A 22,893-nucleotide genomic window follows, 5' to 3' on the forward strand; every position below is an offset into this window, starting at 1 on the left:
TGGTTGATTAGTGTCGGTCACAGAGGCAGGTGAGCTTCCCGGAGCAAAGTCTGTCTGTCCGTCCCCTGCCGCTATAGCGCACGGCCCCTGGCCCAGTAAGCTCGGTGAGTATGTGAACGAGCCGGCGGTGTTCCGAGAAGGTCGCCTGTGATCATCTCCGTGCTGCTAACAGGGGAATTGAGTGAGTGGCGTGATCAGGATCACAGAACGGACAGATAATGAAGCCAGGATTTCCAGCCAGTTTTTAAGATTTTATTTATTTATTCATGAGAGAGGCAGGGACACCGGCAGAGGGAGAAGCAGGCTCCATGCAGGGAGCCCAACGCGGGACTCGATCCCAGGACCCCAGGACCACACCCCAGGCCGAAGGGAGGCGCTCGACCGCTGAGCCATCCAGGGATCCCAATTTCCAGCCATTTATTCAGGAATTCAAAGTCAGCATTAGTAATTATTTTTTTAATGCTTTATTTTTAAAATTATCTCTACGACCTGGGCGCCTAGGTGGCTCAGCGGTTGAGCGTCGGCCTTCAGCTCAAGTCGTGACCCTGGGGTTGAGTCCCGCATTGGGATCCCCGCAGAGAGCCTGCTTCTCCCTCTGCCTGTGTCGCTGCCTGTCTCACTCTCTGTGTGTCATGAATAAATAAATCTTAAAAAAAAAAATCTCTACGACCATCATGGGTCTTGAACTGGTGACCTCAAGATCAAGTCATGTGATCTACCAGCTAAGCCAGGTGCCCCATGTTAGTAATTACTTGGTTTTTTTAAAGATTTTTTTTAAATTTTTTTAAGGTTTTTAAATTTATTTATCTCTTCATGATGGGGGGCGGGGGGCAGAGACACAGGCAGAGGCAGAAGCAGGCTCCCTGTGGGGAGCCCGACGTGGGACTGGATCCCAGGACCCAAGATCACGCCCTGAGCTGAAGGAAGATGCTCAACTGCTGAGCCACCCAGGTGCCCCCCACCCCCAATAATTGCTTTTTAATAACAGAAGGCATGTAAAAGATCAGATACAGTGCCTGGCACATGTGGGTGCTCCATATATTCTCCCTTCAGCAACTAGAGAAATCTTTTTAAAAGTAAATCTCACATATCACTACTATATTTAAAATCCTCCAGCCATTTGTCATATTCAGAACAAAATCGCACAAAGTCCTGTGTGATCAGATGCCTTGCCTGTTTTTCCACCTCATCTTCTACCCGCTTCCAGGTCTTTCATCCTTTTCCAGTCGTACAAGCCTTGTTTTCCTCAGCCTGGAGTATAATTTCCACAACCTGATAATGTTCTTTGCTGAGATATTCATTTCTTTACTTCATTCAGTTCTTTCCTCAGATGTCATTTCAACCCCACTATTGCCAAAATACGTGTCACTTCCAGTTGTTCTCTATCCTCTTTTGCTGCTTTCCTTTTCTTTATAGAGCTTATCGTTGTTCTTGTTTGTTTATTGTTTGTCTTTCTCCAAAGTGAGCAGAGACTTTGCGTGTCTTACCTCTGCCCACCACACAGTAGACGCTTAGTAAATGTGTTGAATGTGGTAATGAGCACTCAAGAGGATGGAGTGTGCCCTCCACTCATATCTACATATACATACACTAATGGTAGATGGTTAACACTCATGAGAGCTCTTGCCAAAAAAAGTATTCAGCTAATTTTGTTAACTTGTGGCTAGGACTGAAGAGGAGCAGCTTAATGAAAAGCTTGGCAAGGTGTCAGTAGGGGGTAGAAAAAAGAAAGGGTGATCTGAGACAACCAGAGTGCTCAGGCATGATGGATTTTTGTTAACCTTATTTATTTAACAAATATTTTATTAAATGCTTACCTTAGACACCAGTCTAGGCCCTGGGGACACAGCAGTGAACATTGTCCAGCCTTTGCATTGCTTACATTTCAAATAGATACATAATTTAAAAAACACAAATAGATACATAATAATGTAATATTTTTGATCACTCATATGGTATGTTTGATCTGACAAAACTATTGCTGTAGTTCAAGGCCTTTCCCTGAAAAGAAAAGAGACCTTGGTTAAAAAAAAAAGGATTTCAGAAGTTTTTTGGGGTTGCTAATTTTTAAATCTCTGGGTATAAGGATTAGTTTAACACTTTTCTCCCTATCCCCGGTTCTCCCGGTTATTTTTTGAATCAGCAGAGGACTATGGGTAAAGCAGGTGAGGCTTCCAGAAAGTAGACTTACTTAATGTGGTTTTTTTGACGTTGCAAAGGGTATAGAAAATCGAACTTTACTAAGGTTTTTCTTAGGGCTTGGCTGCATTGTGAATTTTGATAAAAGCTGTTTAAGCTGCCAAAATGTGGCTCTTGGATCTGGGGTGTGGATAGAATAACAGTTATAGTAATGTGGGCTTTGTTCTATTTTTTTCTGTTTTGTTCTATTTGAAATAATAGAAAAGCAATAGAAAGTAGTGATTAAAAGCATGGTCTCAGGGCAGCCCGGGTGGCTCAGCGGTTTAGCGCCACCTTCAGTTCAGCCCAGGGCGTGATCTTGAAGACCTGGGATTGAGTACCCCGTCGGGCTCCCTGCATGGAGTCTGCTTCTCCCTCTGCCTGTGTCTCTGCCTTTCTCTGTGTGTGTCTCTCATGAATAAAAAAAAAAAAAAAAAAAAAAAAGGCATGGTCTCAGAGGTACAGTAGGTTAAGCATCTGACTCTTGGTTTCAGCTCAGGTCATGATCTCAGGGTTGTGGGATCGAGCCCTGTATTGGCCTCCGCGGTTACTGCAGAGTCTGCTTGAGACTCTCCCTCCCATACTTCTTCCCCGTTCTCTCTCAAATAAATAAATAAAATCTCAAAACAAAATAAAACAGCCTGCTTGGGTTCTTATTTTAGCTCCTTCATCTACTTGCTGTGAAAACTTGGACATGTAACCTAACTTCTTGGTACCTCCAGCTCCTCAGTAACAAAGTAGAAATAATAAGTTATTGGATTTTTATGAGGGCTAAAAGATCAAGTCACGGAAACTGTTTAGCACAGCACTTGGCACTCAGTAAACACTTAAGCAGTTGTTACTACAAAAAGTAAATTTAAGGGAATTTTTCCACATTTTTTTTCTCTCTTCCTATTTTCTCCCACTTGGGCCATCCTATTATATTCAGGTTTGGCATTCTAGGAGGGGAAGAGTGAGACATAGAATATTACATAGGTGAGATATCATTTGAGGGCAATTAGAAGGTCTTGTGTTTGGATTTTAATAGTTTGGGTAAGGATTTCGTATGCCCCCTGATGAACAGGGTTAAATTGGTGATTTTTATAAAGAAGTTTATAGTCTTTTGCTGAACTTTTTAAGAAAATATATCTATTTTCTAAAATTCTTAATCTTTAAAATCAGCGAAAACTTTAGAGCCTTTCCCATTGACAGAAATGAACCTGTATTGCTTATTTTTTTCTGTATGGATTCTCTAACTTATTGTTAAGATACAAATATTAGGGGCACCTTTGGCTCAGTCAAAGAACATGTCTCTTGATGTTGGGGTCATGAGTTCAAGCCCCACGTTGGGTGTAGAGATTTATTTAAAAAATAAATAAATAAACTTAAAACAAGATAGTGATATTTATATGAAGCTTTCATAAGCAACTTAATGACTTGATGTGAACTGTTCTGTTGTAGGCGTCACATTTGGAGGGAAATTTATTTGACATGGTAGTAGTTACTTTGACTTTTTAAGTCCCAGTTTCATATGTCACTGTTTTTGATATAAAAGACAAAAATCATCACCTGTGGTATTACTGAATAAGCCTTTATATGTAGAACTGTGGACCATATGTCTTTCAGAGCTGAAAGTTAATTGAAAGGATTTTTTTTTTTCTTTTCTTAGGTTGACAAAGATGCTGAACTAGTGGCCCAGTGGAACTATTGTACTCTAAGTCAAGAAATACTAAGGCGACCAATAGTTGCCTGTGAACTTGGCAGGTATGGTTCTTTTACTTAATTGAGATGAATTCTTATTAACTAATTTTTTAAAGAATTTTAATGTGAAAAAAAAGAATTTTAAATACAGTTCTTGATTCATGAAATGTGAATTATCTCAAACTTACGAAGTCTGAGTTATCATTCCCTGTCTCTGAACATACTTCTGCATTTTTCTATTTTGTTTGGTTTACTTAATCCATGATCTGAAAATTCAGGGCCCAATAAGAGCTGAATGATAAACATAAATGCATGAAGGAGCAATGTGGGGTAGTAGAGAATGGTGGGGACTGTAGGAAAATGGGGAGTTCACGTCCTGTCTCAAAGGGTGGCTACTGCTCATTTCCAGCCAGGTGTTGCAGTTCCAGAATGTGGGCCTATTGCTTCCAGAACTTCTGATTGTTTTTCCCAGGAAAAGTTGAAAATGTGTACTTTTCTATTAAATTTCCCAATTTTTAAGATCCTATTCAGATCACATTAAGACTGCCAGTTTGCAACCCTTGATTTAAACTAGTTTCTTGGAGCACCTGGGTGGCTCAATCAGTTAAGCTTCTGCCTTCAGCTCAGGTCATGATCCTAGGATCCTGGGATTCAGGTTCGGATTGGGCTCTCTGCTCAGCGGAGAATTTGCTTCTCCCTCTCCCTCTGCTGATCCCCCTGCTTGCACTCTTTCTTTCTGTCAAATAAATAAAATCTTTTTTTTTTTTTTTAAGATTTTATTTATTCATGACAGGTACAGAGAGAGAGAGTCAGAGACATAGGCAGAGGGAGAAGCAGGCTCCATGTGGGGAGCCCGATGTGGGACTTGATCCCTGGACTCTGGGATCACACCCTGAGTCAAAGGCAGACGCTCAACTGCTAAGCCACCCGGGCATCCCTAAATAAAATCTTTATTTATTTTTTTTTTTAATTTTTATTTATTTATGATAGTCAGAGAGAGAGAGAGAGAGAGAGGCAGAGACACAGGCAGAGGGAGAAGCAGGCTCCATGCACCGGGAGCCCGATGTGGGATTCGATCCCGGGTCTCCAGGATCGCGCCCTGGGTCAAAGGCAGGCGCTAAACCGCCGCGCCACCCGGGGATCCCCCTAAATAAAGTCTTTAAAAAAACAAAACAAAACTAGATTCTTTCTTTGTATGCTCTGGAAATAGTTGAGGCAGGATTTAATTTACTTTTTTAATAATGCAGGGCATTTCTGTTATCAAATGTAAATTGCTTTGGATTGTAGTGAATTTATTCTTACTCCTTTGTGTGGAGTAAGAATAAATTAAGGTTCTTAGTATATTAAGAACTCCTTAATATATTGATGGTTTTTCACAGAATGTTGCCAGAATGTTTTGACTAATCCTTATTGTTGCAGACTTTATAACAAAGATGCTGTCATTGAGTTTCTATTGGACAAATCTTCTGAAAAGGCTCTTGGGAAGGCCGCATCCCACATTAAAAGCATTAAGGTAAGACCAGTGATTCTGAAGTTCTCCAAGGATCTCAGTGGTTAGTGTTTACTTTATAGAATTCATGTACTTTATAGACTGAACTCAGAAATTTGGAATTCCATTTCTACCCAGCCGCCTAATAATAAGTGTGATTTGGGGCAGGTCATGTAAAGCTCAAGCCAGAAGTTCCCACACCTGTCCTTCTGCCTTAAACATCTGTTATAATTTAATATGTGCAAAAGAGGTTCGAAAACTCTTAATATGATGAATAAATATTTGGGAACTTTTTTTGTAGTTAAAACTCAGCGACTTGAATTTCTGATTTGGAATATACCTAAAGAATTACCGTTTTTATAGGGAGATCACTTGTTAAATCTGTGTGGTATCTCCAACTAATTAGACATTCTGATTGGCAGTTAAAATTCTTTTATAAAAATGGAAAAACAAATTTTTCACTAAAAGAGGTTGGTTGAGAGGACAAAATCTTGCAAATCTGGTCAATGGGAGAAAAATCAGAAAAATGATAGAGAATTTGAGGACCATCAAGCTTATCAAACACTTCATCTCACAGGTGAGAATGCTCACTCTCCATGACTTTTTGAGGCTACACAGTTAATCAGGCACCTAAACCAGAACCAGAATTCCTAGCTCCCTATATAAGGCTTTGGATTTTTTTTCTTTTCTTTCTTTGTAAATTTTTTATTCTATTAGGCTTTTTGTTTGAATTCTTGGATTGATTACAGGATGCAAAATATGTTAATTTCAGGCAAATTAGTAATTCTGAAATGTAGCTAAAATAGTGCTTCAGAAGTAACCATCCTGGTTTTTGTCACCCTTTATCTTGGGAAGAGAATTCATTCTTTTTTTTTTTTTTTTTTGAGAATTCATTCTTAAAACAACCATGGTAGCATAATTATTTTATTTCAAAAAAGTGATTATCATTGAAATTAATTTATGCAATTCTATATTGAAAATAATATTCAAGGTATATGATTGAACTTTTAATGCAAAAAAAAACTTCAAGAAATCAGAACTTTTTTTTTTAAGATATTATTTGTTTATTCATGGGAGACACAGAGAGAGAGAGAGAGAAGCAGAGACACAGGCAGAGGGAAGAGAAGCAGGCTCCATGCAAGGAGTCTGATGCGGGACTGGGATCCCGGGATCACGCCCTGAGCCAAAGGGCCACCCAGGCGTCCCCGAAATCAGAACTTTTAAGCAGAGAATTCAAATAAAACAATGCTACTAGCAAAATGATCATTACCGTCAATTAATAGCCCACAAATACTCTTGAGTGGAGAATTTGATGAGACACTTGGCGGCTAGCTGTCAACCAGGAAGTTGACCGTACCAGGGTGGCTTTCCTTTCGAGGCACTCTGCTGCTCTCTGGGGTGCTGAAAACAAAATGGTACAATTAAATGTCAAGAAGTGTTCAAATGCTAAAGTGGAGCCATTAGATCACTCCTTGTGAAGGTGAGTTTTTGAGAACCTGAATAGCCAGATCTTGGAATATGGAAGTATTCTCTGGCTAATGTTCTGCCTTGGGCTCATTAGACTGTTGGCCTCATAGATTTTACTGTCTGTCCAACTATTAAATAAACGAGGGTAGCAGTAATATGGAGCAGCCTTAGTGAGGATTCATTCACAGGGAAAGGAAGTGTTCCTTTCTGGATAAAACGAATACAAAATGTTCTGTTAGTGGAGTTATTTTTCATGTCCAAAGTTACTTTTTTAGGGATGCCTGGGTGGCTCAGCAGTTGAACATCTTCCTTTGGCTCAGGGCCTGATCTGGATTTCTAGGATCAAGTCCCACATCAGACTCCTTGCATGGAGCCTGCTTCTCCCTCTGCCTGTGTCTCTGCTTCTCTCCCTCTGTGTCTCTCATGAATAAATAAATTAAATCTTAAAAAAATAAAACAGAAACCAAAAAAAAGTTACTTTTTTAAATAGCAAAATATTGGCAAAGTGGAAATTAATCACTTGCCAGCCAGTGAATTTTAAAAGTCCTGTTTTTTATCACAATTTATGGTTTAAGTTTTTCATCCATGTTACAATTGGTGGTCAAAGGAAGTAGCTAGGAAGATCAGGTTTGGATGTGAAATTCTGAACTGGAATAATTTAGGTGGTTAATTTAGGTGGCTATTGAAGCTAAGAATAATCCCTTAATCAGATGAATTCTTAATATATTGATGGTTTTTCACAGAATGTGACAGAACTAAGACTTTCTGATAATCCTGCCTGGGAAGGAGACAGAGGAAACACAAAAGGTGACAAACATGATGACCTCCAGCGGGCACGTTTCATCTGCCCCGTCGTGGGCTTAGAGATGAATGGCCGGCACAGGTCAGTAACGGACATGGGGCAGACGGTGTGTGGTCTGGTTAGAGAATACTGGTGCTGTTTTGTCCTGTAGCTTTATGATCACACAGTCTTCATTAAAGTCTGGTTTGTTTTGGGTCGTGCCTAGGGCAGAAGTGCTGGATGTCTATAAGGTGGCATCCAAGTCCACCCAGCTTTGGTGTCTGTGCTTTCTGTTCTTGAGAATAGGAGCACCTGAAGTAAAGAGGGATTTTAAAAAATTTCCAGTGTGACACTTAACAAGACTTGAATGGGGCAGCCCAGGTGGCTCAGTGGTTTAGCACCACCTTCAGCCCAGGGCGTGATCCTGGGGACCCGGGATCGAGTCCCACGTCGGGCTCCCTGCATGGAGCCTGCTTCTCCCTCTGCCTGTGTCTCTGCCTCTCTCTCTCTGTGTCTCTGTGTTAATAAATAAATAAATCTTTCAAAAAAAAAAAGAAAAGAAATGGGAGTTGTCTTACAGGCATAAATAAATAAAATCTTTTTTTTTAAAAAAAAAAAAAAAACAAGACTTGAATAGGATTACTTGGTCTTTCCCTATGGGAAGCAAAGCAGAGAACAAATGGTGCCTAAACCACTGAGCCACCTGGGCTACCCCCCGTTTCTTTCTAATTGTGGAAAACAATATCCCTGAGCATGTGGTCGCTCAGTCAGCTAAAACCCAGCTGATAAAGGTAACTTGCTTTGAAGTTGTAGCGACCAGATCCTCTAACTAGGGTACCAGTAATCATAAGGTCAAGAGTTCTATAGCAAATGTAAGCAACCCGTATGTTTCTGCCTTAAAAAATATGAATATTGAATGGGTTATCAGGTGCCTTTTTATAGGATGTGTCAGTAAGTCAAAGCTTCCAACTCTTTTCCCACCATTTAGAAATACCTTTAGTAACTGGTGGTCCCACCTACCATCTCATGGAATCTTCCATCTAACATATTACTTGTTGGAAAGTAGTACTTTGTTTTACTGTTTTCATTCAGGAAACGGGTGGGGGTGAGACAGGGAGTATCTCAAGTAAGTAAAAACTTTCATTGAGTTATAAACAGCCACATTGACTCTGGAGCATTCTGGCACATTTATGCATATCCACTTAATGGACATGTGTATGCTGTGCGTGGCAAACTGCCCGAGAGTGTAACCAGCATGCTCTGGAACAGAATAGCCTGTGGCTTTGTGGCCTTGGAGAGAAGTAAAATTTTAGCCCCAAGGAGCATGTAAAGGTTACATTCTTCAGACCATTTGACTTTAAATCATTTAAGCCTCTCAAAGTTTCCCATTTAGTGGTAACTCTCTGAGGTGGTGGATATGTTAATTGGCTTGACAGTGACGATCGTTTCACAGCGTGTATATATATCAAATCATCAAGTTGTACGCTCTAAATATATGCAATTTGTGTTGGTCAGTTGTACCTAAATAAAGCTGAAAGAAAAAGTAATTAATTAAAAAGCTGAAGTTCTGGGGAAGCAGACTAATGTACCTAGCTTTGTCCCACTTTTGTGTGTGGTTCTGTATGTGGTGTATGCATGCACCATTTCGAGGTGAAAGTTGTAACATGAAAATGACCATTTTGGGCAGCCCGGGCGGCTCAGCAGTTTAGCCTGCCTTCAGCCCGGGGCCTGATCCTGGAGTCCCGGGATCGAGTCCCACGTCGGGCTCCCTGCATCGAGCCTGCTTCTCCCTCTGCCTCTGCCCCTCTCTCTCTCTCTCTCTCTCTCTCTCTGTCTTTCATGATTAAATAAAATCTTTTTTAAAAAAATGACCATTTTAAGGTGCACACATCAGAGGTGTTTGGTACAACCACAGTGCTAGGCAGCCCGCACCTCTGTCTGGTTCCATTTTCTCCATTGTCCTCACCTCAAAGGAAAAGTCCCTAGCCACGGAGCAGTCCTCCACATACCTCCACCCCCAGCCCCTGGCTACCACCAGTCTGCTGGCTTCATGGATTTGCCTGTTCTGGAGATTTCCAATGTGTAGAATCACTCAGTATTTGACCTTTTGTGTCTGGCATCCCACTTCTTTTTAAGAAAACTATGGTTCACCCCAAAAGAGGAACTTAGAAACAGACTCAATCTGGGGTCTTGAGGAGGGGTTCCTTGTACACAGCCTGTTGCTCCAATTGTGGCTTCTCTAGTTTTTCCCTTTTATTCACTGGTTATTCTCCTCTCTTCTCTCCTCCCCATTAAATGAGCTTTGCCTGTTTTGGCTCTGCCCTCCTGCTATTAATAGGGCCTCCACACTGCAAAATTGATTTGAAGGTTACTTCATACATTTATTAAAGTTTTTTTTTAAAAAAAAGATTTTATATATTTATCCATGAGAGACATAGAGAGAGAGAGAGGCAGAGGCACAGGCAGAGGGAGAAGCAGGCTCCATGTAGGGGACTCAATCACGCCCCGAGCCCAAGGCAGACTCCCAACCACTGAGCCACCCAGGTGTCGCTATTATAGTTTACACAATGAATATTTAAATACAGAGAAAAATGGAAATGAATGACTAGTGTAATGAAAACATTGAGCCTTTATTTAAAGAGAAATAATTTTCGAGGTACCTGGGTGGCTCAGTTGGTTAAGGTCATGATACCAGGGTTCTGGGATTGAGTCCTGCATCCTGCTTCCTGCTCACCAGGGAACCTCCTTCTCCCTCTGCCCCTCACCCTGCTCGTGCTCGCTCGCTCTCTCTCTCTCTCAAATAAAATATTTTTTAAAAAAATATCATTTTCTAAATTACTAATAATCATCCATAAAATAGGATTTTTTTGGGGGGGTCCTAAGCAACAGTAAATGAATGTAGTAAGTGTTATTAATTGGGTCTTTGAAAAAAAAAAAAAAATTGGGTCTTTGTTATGGCAATCTGTATCCACTACAATCCCTAGAGAATTGGTGAGAATTTCTGTTGTGGCATTTTTAGAGGAATATATAAAGTTAGATGTGCACGTGATTTTTGCCCCTTTCCCGCAGTTCCTGCCTCCAGTGGCAGTGGACTTAGTTGTTTGGAGTTTAATGCCCCCTACAGACCTGCCCAATACCAACACGCATACTCTGCACTTCCCTGTACCTCTGCCATTAGAAATACAAATAAACAGCGTTCTTCCCACAGTCATGGAAACATACATATCTTGCAACCTTTAAGAGATGGTCAAAAAAGTGATTCTTTCCTTGATACTGCAAATTGTCCCACTGAGACACACCATGCGGTGTCTGCCACCAAGACTCGCCTGTTTCCTCCTTTTCCAGCTGGATACTGGATACCTTTAGTCTCTCTCACTACTGCTGGCTATGTAAAACATGGCACATCGTTGTTTTGCAGTGAGTTTCTTTAATTAACAGTTGAGGTTAAGCATCTTTTATAGGTTTTGGCCATTTATCTTTCTCCTGTGTGAATGCCTATGCCCATTTTTCTAATATATTGCTTATTTTTGCTTTTTTGAGACCTTTTTCTATATTCATAAACACTGAATCTCTTATATATTTAAGATATTTTCTCCCAGAGGTCCTATTCTGTCTTTTGACTTTTTTTTTTAAGATTTTATTTATTTATTCATGAGAGACGGGGGGGGGGGGGGGGGGGGGGGGGCGGGGGGAGGCACAGACACAGGCAGAGGGAGGAGCAGGCTCCACCCAGGGAGCCTGACACATGACTCGATCCCGGGTCTCCAGGATTACACCCTGGACTGAAGTTGGCACTAAACCGCTGAGCCATCCGGGCTGCCCCCGTCTTTTGACTTTTTATGTTTGTAGGGCTTTTTTAATTTATTTTTTGTAGAAGGGACTTTATTCTAAAGGATTATTACAGGGGAGCAGGAATAGGACTGTGGCCTATATTTCTGGTTTTTATATATGTGTGTATATATATAAAGTAGCATATAGATATATATGGGACGTGTTAATTTTTTTCCTTTAAATCAGATGTGACCATTTTTTTCTTTGTACTTCTTGGCCTTTGTACAAACTGGACAAATGTTAACTGATAGTCTGGGTGATCATTTTTAAATTATTTAAGTCATCCTCCATTTTGGATTATTTCTCCAGGTTTTGCTTCCTGCGGTGCTGTGGTTGTGTGTTTTCTGAGCGAGCCTTGAAAGAGATAAAAGCAGAAGTTTGTCACACAGTGAGTTGTTGACATATATCATTTTTTCCGTCTTAGTAGCTGAGGAAATCAGGTGGTTTAGGGTCCCTCCCTTCATGTGATATTTCAACATCCTTCAATTCTTTCTGAAACACAGATCTCATTAGTTGTTTCTCTGCTTAAAACCCTTCCGTGGCTCAAGCTTGCTGGATGTAGATTCACACTGCCTTCTGTGACCTGTCCCTGGCGGCCTGTCCCGCACAGGCCAAGCTCGGGCCACGCCCTGACCCCTCTTCTGTGCCTTTGTTCCCTCAGCCCTAACCTGCCGGCCCGGAAGTCATGTCCCCCGTAAACCTTAGTTCCAGAGCAGTTGCTTCCTCTGTAAACCCCTGCTGCCAAGCCTCCTTCCCCATTCCCTGGGTACCTTGTTATCGAACTGATCTCATCAGAGTGTAATTGCTAGTTATGTGATGATTTCCCCACTGGACTGGGTCGGTTGTTTTTTTTTTTTTTTTTTTTTCCTTTTTTATTTTCTGTAAGACTTTATTTTTTAGAGTAGTTTTCACAGCAAAATTAAGAGAAAAGTAAGGGGTTTCCCCTATTCCTTCTGCTTCCCCCTGCTTAGGACGGGGCCAGCCTCTGTCCTAAGCAGCATATGGTGGGATGGCCTAAGGGATAAGATTGATAGAGCTCTTGCTTTCATGGAACCCACAGTCTAGTTGGAGAGAGTGGCACTCAGATAGCAGAGCAAGGCAGCTGCAGTTGTGACAAATGCTAGGAAGGAGACACACGGTGATGTCCCTTAGGGAGAAAGGCTGCCATAGTGGTGGTTGGCAAAGGCACCTCCAGAGGTTTGAGCTGACCTGAAGGGTGCAAAGGAGGAGCAAAAGCTTTGAAGTAACAGAGGACTTGGCTAGTGTAAGGAACAGAAAGTGTGGTGGAGGAGTGGCCAGTGGAGGGAGAAGTAGGAAAGACAGGTTAGGTAGGGGTCACTTCATACAGGGCCCAGCAGGCCACATTGGGGCTTATGGATTTTATTCTAAGAACAGTGGGAAGGAAGGCAAGAGGGCAGCTTTAAAGTGGACTCGATGTACTTTAGTTTGAAAATGGTCCCTCTATAAAAGAAACCAGATGCAGAGGATGACACCAGAGCGTTTCCATTTATTTGGGATGCAAAGACAAGCCAAAAGTAATTGTTGGTGAGGAAGTCGCTGAGAGGCATGGAGTTGTTTCCATTTTGGGGTGATTGTGAATAAAGCCATCACAGAATTTGGCATGTCTCATTGAGCTTTTATAAAAGAAAAGAAATTCACGGAATGCATTCAGAAACTGACTTATGTCATTTATTTATTCACCACTGTTTATTACATCTTCTGTATTAAAGGTGAAGTGGCAGGTACTCCGAGGGCAAAGAGTTGACATAGTCCCTGCACTCAACGAGAGACTATAGTCCTACAGGAATCCTAAGTTATATGAAAAATCGTTTTTTTTTTTTGAGGCCAGCTACCATGTGGATGACAAAGATATTGTTTAAATTCAGGGGCCTGAGAACTTTGTTTTGACTGTGCTGGTGAGCAGTGGCTTTATGAAGGAGGAGATGTTCATTCTAAGCCTTCAAGGCAGAGCATGGTTCTCATTGGTCAGACTTTCCCAGAGGTTCGGATGTGACCACCAGTGGTATGAGTGCTGGTGTGAGGCAGTGCACAGACAGGACCCCAGACGGGTCTGCGAGACACACAGCAACATGGGGACTCCCATTTTGGGCTCCTTCAGATGCCTGCTTGCCTTGAGGAGAAAGGCTCTGAATAGGTTTTATTTCATTTCACTCCAACACATGCCAGGCCCCCCGAGAGAGAGGACACTACACTCAGAGCTCTGGCAGGCAGTTCTGGTGAGACTTGTTTTGTGTTCTGCACTCTGTGCTTGCTTTATGGCAAGGGGTGCTGTTTTGTATTTATGGCAGGGATACAAAGCTAACATTTAAAGTAAAAGTAAGTAAAATTAGAACCAATGGGCACATTTACAGAAATACAAGACACTGATAGTGCATCAGCAGGGAAGCATGAAGGTACAAGACAGGTAGCAGGTGGGAGCGGAACAGGAGGAGGAGGAGCAGCAGCTGCCACCTCGGAAGGAGAAGGCGGCCCAGGCAGCCCATGGAGACGGAGGTGCAGTGCCAGAGGTAGTGCTCACATGGGCAGGGCGGGGTGTGTGAGCAGAGAGAGAGAGGCCTGAGAAGTGAGCAGACTGGACGTTGGAAACTTCGAGGGCCAGCCCAAGGGGTAGGTCCAGGTGGGTATGCAGTGTAGAGCCGTTGACACCTGTGGGAACATAAATGTGTAGGCCTGTGCAGGATGCACAGAGGGTGACGGCCAAACAAGAGGAGGAATTTGGCAGCAGGTGAGCGCAGGGTTCCTGTGGGAGAAGCACTATGGGATCCAGTGCTCGGCTGGCCTGGGGCTCCTTCAGGCAGGAAGGGAACTTTCTATACATTGGATTCAAGAGGGTGTGTGTGTTTTCCCACATAGTATGGAGGGTGTGTTTACATGTTAGACACATTCACAGGTACATTCTCGAAGTCTGCTTGAAAGAACAGAAATACGAGAAGGTGGGAAATTAAGCTGAAATTTATGATAGAAGCCCAATACCCTAAATCAGTGGTACCAAAACCAGGCTATTCACAACAGTAGTGTAAGTTCCCCATTTCAGACCCACCAAATCTGAGTCTTTACAGTTGAGGTAAAGCCCCATGGCTTTGTGATTTAACTTAAGGGCTCCCAGAGTGATGCCAGTGGGCAGCTGAGTTTGGGGAACTGCCGGATCCAGAGCAATCAGATGTTATTTTCTTTGCCCCATAATGGTCACCGTCCCTTAGATGGCACGAAGCCGTCCTTTGCGTAGGCTGACCTCGCACATCCATATGAATGACCGTGTTGACAAACCTACAGCAAAACAGGACTGTCTGCACAGAGCTTCACAGAGAAGTTGATTTTATGTCACTGAAATACAACATTGCAAGGGAAGTCTGAAACATTTCTTGGTTACCTGAGAAGTTTCATCAGACACTGGTAAACTTTTGAAGATCAGCACGTTGGGCGCTTCAAGGGAAAGGAAGTAGGAAGGAAAGGGGAACTGAGGGTACCAGGGTTGCACAAGGGAAATGCAGGGCAGGTGAGAACTAGGAGTGTTGGCTCCTCCTGTCTCATGAAGGTGGCTGTCGAAGCCACTGCCAGTCAAGACAGGACACCGGCTACACTCCAGGGATACCTCAGGAGAGAATTTTCTGAACAATGAATCTGTTGCCAGAAGAGCAAGATAATGAACACTTTTAACTACAGGATTCACATAAAAATTGTCCCTGCAGAGCCACATAGAATTCTCCCCCATATTAGTTTGCTAATACTGGCTGCCATAACAAGGCACCACAAACCAGGTAACTCAACACAAATTTACTCACATTCCTGAGGCACAGAGTCTGAAATCACAGTGTTGGCAGGATTGGTTCCTTCTAAGGGCTGTGAGATGGCCACTTTCTTCCTGCATGTCCTCATATGATTTTCTCTCTGTGGAGTCTGTCTCTGTGTCCCAATGTCCCCTTTTTATAAGGACACACCAGTCATATTGGATCAGGGCCCACCCCAGTAACAGCATCTTAACTACATCTACAGCGACCTGACTTCTGAAGGTGGCCTCATTCTGACATAGTGAGGGCTAGCGCTTCAACTTTTTGTGGGGGGATACGTTCAGTGTAGAACACTGTGCAATTTAGAAAATCATAGAGCGTGGGACAGTCAGGAGCCCACTTGAGTGGGAGCCATTCAGCCATATAACCAACGCTTGATAGCCTGGTATGTATCAACGCTGGGTCACACTCCAGCACTGGCTTGGGAATATTACTTCTCTGGGTTTCGGATTCTAATATGTAAAATGAAGGATTATAGTAAATTCTTAGACATTTTCCTTTTTGATCCAGGTTCCAAACCATGACATTTTAAAATCATAAATGACAAATTTGTATGCTGCTATCAGATATCAAACTCCTGCTTCTAATTTAAAGTCTCTGAAGTGTAGAAATGCTAAGTGTATCAACCAAGGTTGGCTAATTGCTGTGACCCACAGCTTTCACATTTTCACCTAATTCCATGAAAGTTCTGGTTGGGCAGCTCTCTGCCAAGGGAAACTCAAGGACTCAGGCTCCTGCTCTCTTCTGGCTCAGACCTCCCCTGTGGTGTGGAGTATTGTGCACTCAGCTGACTGATGGGAACAGAGGAGACCATACAGTATAGGGGCCCAGGCCGGGGAGTGGTGCAGTTCCGACATCCATCACTCAGTCATGTGGCCACACTGAACTACAGGGATACCTAGGAAAGGTAGTAGAGCTGGTTGTCAGGGAAGAAGTGAACCCCAGCTGTTTCTGCCAAAACTGCCAAAAGGAAGAGTGATGTGCAGCACATCAGGGAACGGTCAGTAAAGTGAGATGAAGCCACAGCGTCTAAGTCTAAAAACAAATATTTTCATTTTTTCAAATAATGTCTGAAATTTAGAGAAACCAGTGTCATAAGAATGACTCAGGAACCTCATGAATATTTAGGATATACGTTTTCTTTATTCTTCAGTCTGTAGCTTTATACACATTTGGTTTTTCAGTTCACTAGAAGAGACTCAGGGCTTCAGATCACTCTGGGCACACTTGATTTCTAGAAAGAGATGTAGTTGCCAGGTTGGTTGGTTTGTTTTCACTCTAAACAAGTCACTAGCCAAAAAATTAATTGTATTCCTCACTGTGTTCTTCCTCCTTGGAATAAAGAGAAACACATTGGAGTAATTATAGTTTGCTGAATAATTGATGTGCTTGTTACTCAAAGCATGATCCATGGTCCTGCAATATTGGCATCACCTGGGAGGTTTTTTTTTTTCTTTTTAAGAAATGGAGACTCCCAGGTCCCTTCCCAGATCTGGAATCAAAATCTGCATTTTAATGAGATCTCCCCCTCACCTGGGATTTGCATGCACTGTAAAGTATAAGAACCCCTATTCTAGATGTTAGAGGTGTGACCTGTAGCATTTGACTTGCCACTGGCTTCATTTATTTAGGCTTTGTAGTCAGTGAGTAAGGTGTATGGGTATTAGTACTTTATCTGTTACTGAAATGACTTGTTGAAATATCTTCTTCTGTTATGTGTGATCCCTTTGAGGGCAGCTCTCAAAGTTCATCTTTCTTTGTATGAGGTGAGGTGGTGTGGTAAAGGCATGGGCTCTGGGGCCAGACTCCCGGCTTGGGTCCAAGTCCCAGCTCCACCTGCTTAGCTGTGTGGTCCCGGAAAGTTCCATTGTTGCCCTGAGCCTTGGTTTCCTCATCTGTGAGACAAGTCAGATGTTATTCTAAGTACTTCATATGGCAAAATACGGCAAATCTGGCAAGTAGGTATCCAGAGTAGACCCTTTCATAATAATGTGATTATACTGTGAATTGACATTGAAACAAAATGAACGCAAGCTTGTGTTTCAAGTAACTTGAAAAGATGTAAACTTTTTTTTTTTTTTTTAAATGGGTTTTGCACTTAACTTGCTAGTGAGTTGTTAAAATATAAGGGACACAGTCATGGTGAATTTGAGCCTTCAGACCAGCCAGCTGGCACCATCCATGAGCACTGTGTTTGCCTATAAGAGTGTGTTGAAAAGCAGAGCTGTGCGATTGTAGAGGTCCTGGGTTCTCACCTTTGACAGTTTTAACATTTTCAGTGTGTGCTTTCCTTGGATCGAGGTGCCTGGATGAAAAAAATGCTTGTTGAAACGGACATTTTAATGTTCTTTGGTTAGTTACATTTGATTTGTGGGATGTGCTTTCAAAGCCTTTTTTCCTTCTATTTCGCTTTTTGCTTTCCAAGGGCTATTGCATTGACTTAGTGGATTTGATTTCATTTCCTCGCAAAGCTTCAGTTTATTAAGGCTTTAGACTCTGCTCCTGAATTATATATTTATTTCCTGTGCTTCCCGTTTCTCCTTTAGTTCTCCCGTGTTGTGCCACTTCATAGTTTTATACATGTTCAGTCTCATATGGTGCCATGAACTGTTTTGGAGAAAGAGAATAGAGAGAAAGTTCTCAGAACAATGAAAAGGTCATGGACTGTTGAGAGACTTGAATCTATGAGTGGAGAGGGTTAAGATCATTCCTGCCTTTGGCCAGTGCTGTTCAGTATGGTAACCACCAGCCACATGTGACTATTTCAATTTCAGTTCATTAAAATTTTCTTTAAATAAAGAATAAAATTCACTTAATCTGTCACACTGTCTGCATTTCAAATGCCCCGAAGCCGCCCTGTGGTCATGGTCGGTGTGGGACAGCCCGGTGGAGCTTGTAGCCATCAGGGCAGACGGTGCTGTTAGCACCCCGAGACTACGGGAATTCACAGCAACCGTTTTAAGAAAGTGTGTTTGGATTCTGGTTAGTTTCATTTTACCCAAAGGAAGCAGACTCTTCTGTGTTTTCCTAGGATTACCAGAACAGAGTTCTGTGGTTCACAGCCAAAGAGGCTGTTTTAGATAAGCAAAGGTTAGTTTTCAGGGGGAGTTTGCTCTTTATTAGAATCTCATATGCAATTGTATGTTCAAAACAAGATGTGTTCTTAACTCGAACTTGGGCCAGCGTCTAAGTGTTTGGAGATTTTGATTTGCTGCCGTTTATGGAAACAGTCAGCCCTCCGGCTGGCGGATCCACATGCCCCCAGCAGTTCCTTGAGCTCCTTTTCCTCGTGATTTCTTCCTCAAAGCTAGAAAAGTGGCCTACGCTCGTCAGCAGTGTGTTTGTAAATTCATCTCACGACTAGCTTGTATCAAGGAGTCGTCTCTCATTGTCTCTTTGGTTGAAAGTTCTCTCATTACAAGTCTGGGGCACAGGCGATGGCCCCAGGGGGGCAGGCAGCGTGCAGCTCCCGCTCAGCGGCCCAGTCTCCCGTTGAGGTGGCGCTGCCGTGGGAAATGCCAGTGCGGCTCCACTGCAGCCTCCGCCCCGCGCAGCGCCCGCAGCCGGTGCCACCGCTCCAGGCACGTCACCACCAGGGGGTCCGTCGAGTCCAACGCGTAGGCGAACAAGGAAGGGGACCGAACTATCCACGGCAGGTCTCCTGGTCCGTACACGCAGCTGTCATGGACATAGCGACCTGCAAAAGAAGCATGAGAACTTAGCTGCCTTTGTGTCCTCCGTCAGTTTACATTCACACACAGAGAGGGACGCTTCTCCCGGATCAGCCGTCGGGCCCCTGCCTCACAGGACCTTAGACGGGACACGATTTCCCGGATGGCCCTGATGGGAGCTTCTGTGTGGGATTTAGAATCTAAATGGGGGACAGGCGTGCTGTGTGCAATGGGTGCTACTTTAAGGGAATGCGGTGGAATGGTTGTGAATCATGAACACGCAAGGGAGGCATAGTAGTGCTTGTCTCTCGTTTGCCTGGTCAGCTCTGAATTCTCTATCAGCCTTCACGAACAACCTCAGTTGTGGGGGGTGCGCAAGAATTGCATAGGTGCTAACAGGTCGTTGCTGCAGTCCATTTCTGCTCCGGCAGGGTGAGTGTGTGATGTAACTAGGAGGGAGAACTGAAATGGTGGTTCGAATCCTGTGCTGACCTCCCAGCAGCCTGTTCCGTGCACTCACAGGCCCTCCCCGGCAGCGTGACGTGGCCCCGCCGCCACTGTGGTTCACAGAGGAGCGGGCACTCAGTTTGTGTGAGGGAGGGGTCTGTCCAGGTGGGCCCTGCTCCTCTCTCCACGCCCATACAGCCCTCCTTCTCCTAAAACCTGCCGGAGGGAAATACCACAGGACGGGAGGAACTGTGTGCACAGGATCACTGAGTGGTGTTTGTGAGCAGGAGAAGGTGGGGAGAACCTTCCCCTTGGGAGCAGGTGTTCATCCCGTAAGGAGCCAAGCAGCTGGCGCGCAGAGAACGCTCTGCCGATGGCCCTGTTTTCAGGACTCAGATCTTTCTCACTGAGAGGCATCCTTGGTACAGCGTCACAGAGTCTCAGTAGAATTGCATTTCACCAGTTGGAAAGTCGGAGTATGAAGACAAGCAGTGTGAAGAACTTCGGACAGAGTGAAAAAGAGTCCCTCGACTGTGCCTGGATAATCCTGTCCTTTATATACACACAAGTTAGAGCTGGAAGGGAAAGGGAACCCAAGCCAGGGGAAAGTCCTCAGAGCTGGGTTCATGCTGTTTGGTGACCAGGAGTAGGCTGTTGCTGATAACAGCAGGGTGACAGGCACTCTTTGTATCAGCTCATCCAGTGGAGGGGCACCAGGCAGCGGCACCTGGCTCGAGACCCACATCCTGTGCCGCTGCCTGGGACATCGGGGGTGACTCGCTCCTCCAGGCCTAGGGTTCCCCATCTGTACAGTGTGCTTATGATAGTTAATAACCCAGAGTCATTGTGAGGCCTGACTGCAGGCCCAGAGCCGGGCTCTGGGAGGGGGCAGGGTCTAGCACAGTCCCTGCCAGGGCTTGGCCTGTGGCGGGGGCCGGCGGAATGCTGGCCATCCATGGCCACATCACCGCTCTGCTGGCCAACGGTGTGCATACCGAAGTGAGCAACAGCAAGAACTTTCAGAAGTGTTTACTTTGGGGCAGTGATGATTGTTGATAAGATCCACAGTAATTAGGCTTTTTGGCAGACGCTCAAATACCCAGGTTGTCACTATATGAAATTCTAAATCGATATTATTGATAGCAGCAGCCCTACATGACTTCTTCTGTGAGTGAATCATGTTTTCAGGAAGAATCTGAGCTCCACCCTGCAGGCCCCTGGCCTTTCCCGAGCATTTATTTATTCCCCAGTCTTGTCAATCCCAGTGCATCATGGCAGCAAGAACCTGCTTTCTGAAGAAAGGCCAAGGTTGCTGCTTACCCTCCTGTTTGGCTATCACCTTTTTCTGTGTGTGAAGAGCTCCCTAATTGAATCCTGGCGAAAGTATTTATTACTAGAAAATTATTCTAGCCCTTCCTGACCTGATAACCTGTCAGGAGGGTGGCTGTGCACATGACAACAGGAATTACTCATCTTTGAATTACTCTGATATTAGGTTTTACATTTTTCACTTGTTTACAACCTGTCTCTTTTGGGTCAGTCTTATAAATACCTTGAGAACTGGGGTGAACCCAGCTGAGATTGCATATCTGGTCTGCTGTAACTCAACCCCGCGGACCGCACCCGAATGTACCATGAGACTAGGTGGTTCTATTTTCACAGTAGCTCCCACTGTGGCTGGAAAGCTGCAAGCAGGCAGAAGGGTGGGCCAGATCTGCTCAGACAGAGGATGTTGTTCCCCAGTCCCCTGCACGCACGTCTGCTGTGCTCTCCCTGCTTTCTCTGTCCCCCACAGTTGGCAGCCCCATAAAGGTCAGACACCTCGACTTCCTTTCCATGTGGGCTCCCAGAGCATTTGCACCTCTCTCTACCGGACTTGTGTGCATGGCGCAGTGACCGTTTGCCTCCATCTCCTCCCCAAGACCATCTGCTCCTCTCAGACAGCCATCAGATCCTGGGCTTCAGGTGGGCGGGAGGAGCCGGTGCCCAGAGAGGAGGCATGAACAGCCTGGCGGGAGCCCAGGCCCAGTGCTCCCACTCCCTGGGCCTTTCCCCCTAGACTGTGGTGCCTGAGAATCTGCAGTCAGCCAGTTCTTTTCCAGCCTTTTCACCAGAGAAGGCACTGCCCTCCCCACCCCAAGTCTTGCTTTTCTGTATTGTCCTGGTAACTAAAACCTCTGAGACAGCGGACACAGAGGCAAAATAATTCACAGTTCACAGGGAGAGTCTTCTGAGGGCAAAGCGAAAAGATCTTCCTTCAGCAAGAACTACTCAAAAACCCGCTCTGGAGCATACACCCGTATTACTCGTCTATTCCAGTAGAGACTTAGGGAGACATGGAGCTTTTTTTTTTTTTTACATGGAGCTTTTTTAAATAAATGTTTGAGTTTGAATTCTAGGAGCACGTGGAAGCCAGCTAGCTTGTGTATTTTTATCTTAAAACCTTTAAAGTTACAGCCTGGTTTTGTGTTCACTTTGTGAAAATTTATCAATTTGTGCACTTTAATGTCTAGATGTTAGAATTAAGTAAGTTCTAAAAAGATTGATCCAATGGAATTGGACTGTCACTAATCACATCGCTACTTCTGCTAATGATCGTCTGCGTCTCCCCATGTTACCCTGGCAGCAGTTGTATAGTTTTCATAAAATTGGAAGGCTTGCTTTTGGTTTGGTTCAGTTTTTACCTTTACACCCATCATGAACACTTCCCTCCTCGTTTCTCCATTTAACAGCTCGAACATTTCCTTCCCAGCCGGAGTCTGGTGTGGCTCCTGGGGCATCTGGGGGGAAACAGAACAAGCATTGCAGCACACAGACAGCTCCTCAGCCCTCCCCTCCTCCACTGTCAGGGATAGAGGTGGGGGGAGGGGGGAAACGGAAAGTCTGGCCTCACTCGGAGTGTTGGGTCATCATCTGATGAGGGGTTAATGCTCTGGGGATGGGTGGGGGGTGCTGGGCTGGCCCTCTGTTCTGGAGTTGGGCTTCACTTTCGCTTTCTTCCTTTTCTCCATTCCTAGTAATTCACTGAACAGCCTGTCCTTGGCATGATGATGTTGGGTTTCTTGGGATTGTGTTTTCTCCATGATAGCCCTCTGAGGTGATTTGAAAATAGGATTTTTAATAGATATGAGAGATTATAGTGAGATCCTAACCAGACCATGAGTTCTGCTTGATTCATTGTTTGCGCTGTCATCTGGACCAGTTAGCTTAGCTGTTTGAACTTGAAGCCACACCCGCTATAGAAGCTGATCAGCTTTGTACAAAGAGAAAATAATTCCACTTGAAGGACATCAGATTTCCCTCTGCCCTTCAGAGAACCAGAGGTATCCTGTCTGCCACCCAGAAAATTACTACTTTTAATATTTTCTATTCCTTTTTTAAAAGGTTTTATTTGAGAGGGCTCATAAGCAGGGGGAGCCTCAGGCTGTTGGAGAGGTAGAAGCAGGCTCCCTGCTGAGCAGAGTCTGACATGAGGCTCCATCCCAGGATGCTGGGATCATGACCTGAGCCCAAGGCAGACGCTTAACTGACTGAGCCACC

The 22,893-nt window shown here is 44.0% G+C and overlaps 2 protein-coding genes across 8 annotated transcripts in view; one reads left to right on the top strand and one right to left on the bottom strand.

Moving 5' to 3' along the window:
* Positions 1-22,893, top strand: part of RTF2 (replication termination factor 2) — a 40,860-nt gene that overhangs the window by 588 nt on the left and 17,379 nt on the right. For all 3 annotated transcript variants that reach the window (XM_038572650.1, XM_038572651.1, XM_038572652.1), the window contains exons 2-5: positions 3,827-3,921; positions 5,278-5,371; positions 7,558-7,697; positions 11,736-11,814. In XM_038572650.1, the coding sequence (XP_038428578.1) occupies positions 3,827-3,921; positions 5,278-5,371; positions 7,558-7,697; positions 11,736-11,814 (408 nt within the window). The remainder of the gene's footprint in view (positions 1-3,826; positions 3,922-5,277; positions 5,372-7,557; positions 7,698-11,735; positions 11,815-22,893) is intronic.
* Positions 16,357-22,893, bottom strand: part of LOC102156144 (beta-1,3-galactosyl-O-glycosyl-glycoprotein beta-1,6-N-acetylglucosaminyltransferase 7) — a 28,409-nt gene continuing 21,872 nt past the window's right edge. For 3 of the 5 annotated variants that reach the window (XM_038572648.1, XM_038572649.1, XM_038572647.1), the window contains exons 3-4: positions 22,038-22,133; positions 16,357-18,932 (exon numbers count right to left, since the gene is read on the bottom strand). In XM_038572648.1, the coding sequence (XP_038428576.1) occupies positions 18,709-18,932; positions 22,038-22,133 (320 nt within the window). In that variant the 3' untranslated portion in view covers positions 16,357-18,708. The remainder of the gene's footprint in view (positions 18,933-22,037; positions 22,134-22,893) is intronic. The other 2 variants (XR_005378013.1, XR_005378014.1) reach the window with 2 other exon arrangements.

Source organism: Canis lupus, chromosome 24 (assembly GCF_011100685.1).
Source record: "Canis lupus familiaris isolate Mischka breed German Shepherd chromosome 24, alternate assembly UU_Cfam_GSD_1.0, whole genome shotgun sequence".
NCBI lineage: Eukaryota > Metazoa > Chordata > Mammalia > Carnivora > Canidae > Canis > Canis lupus.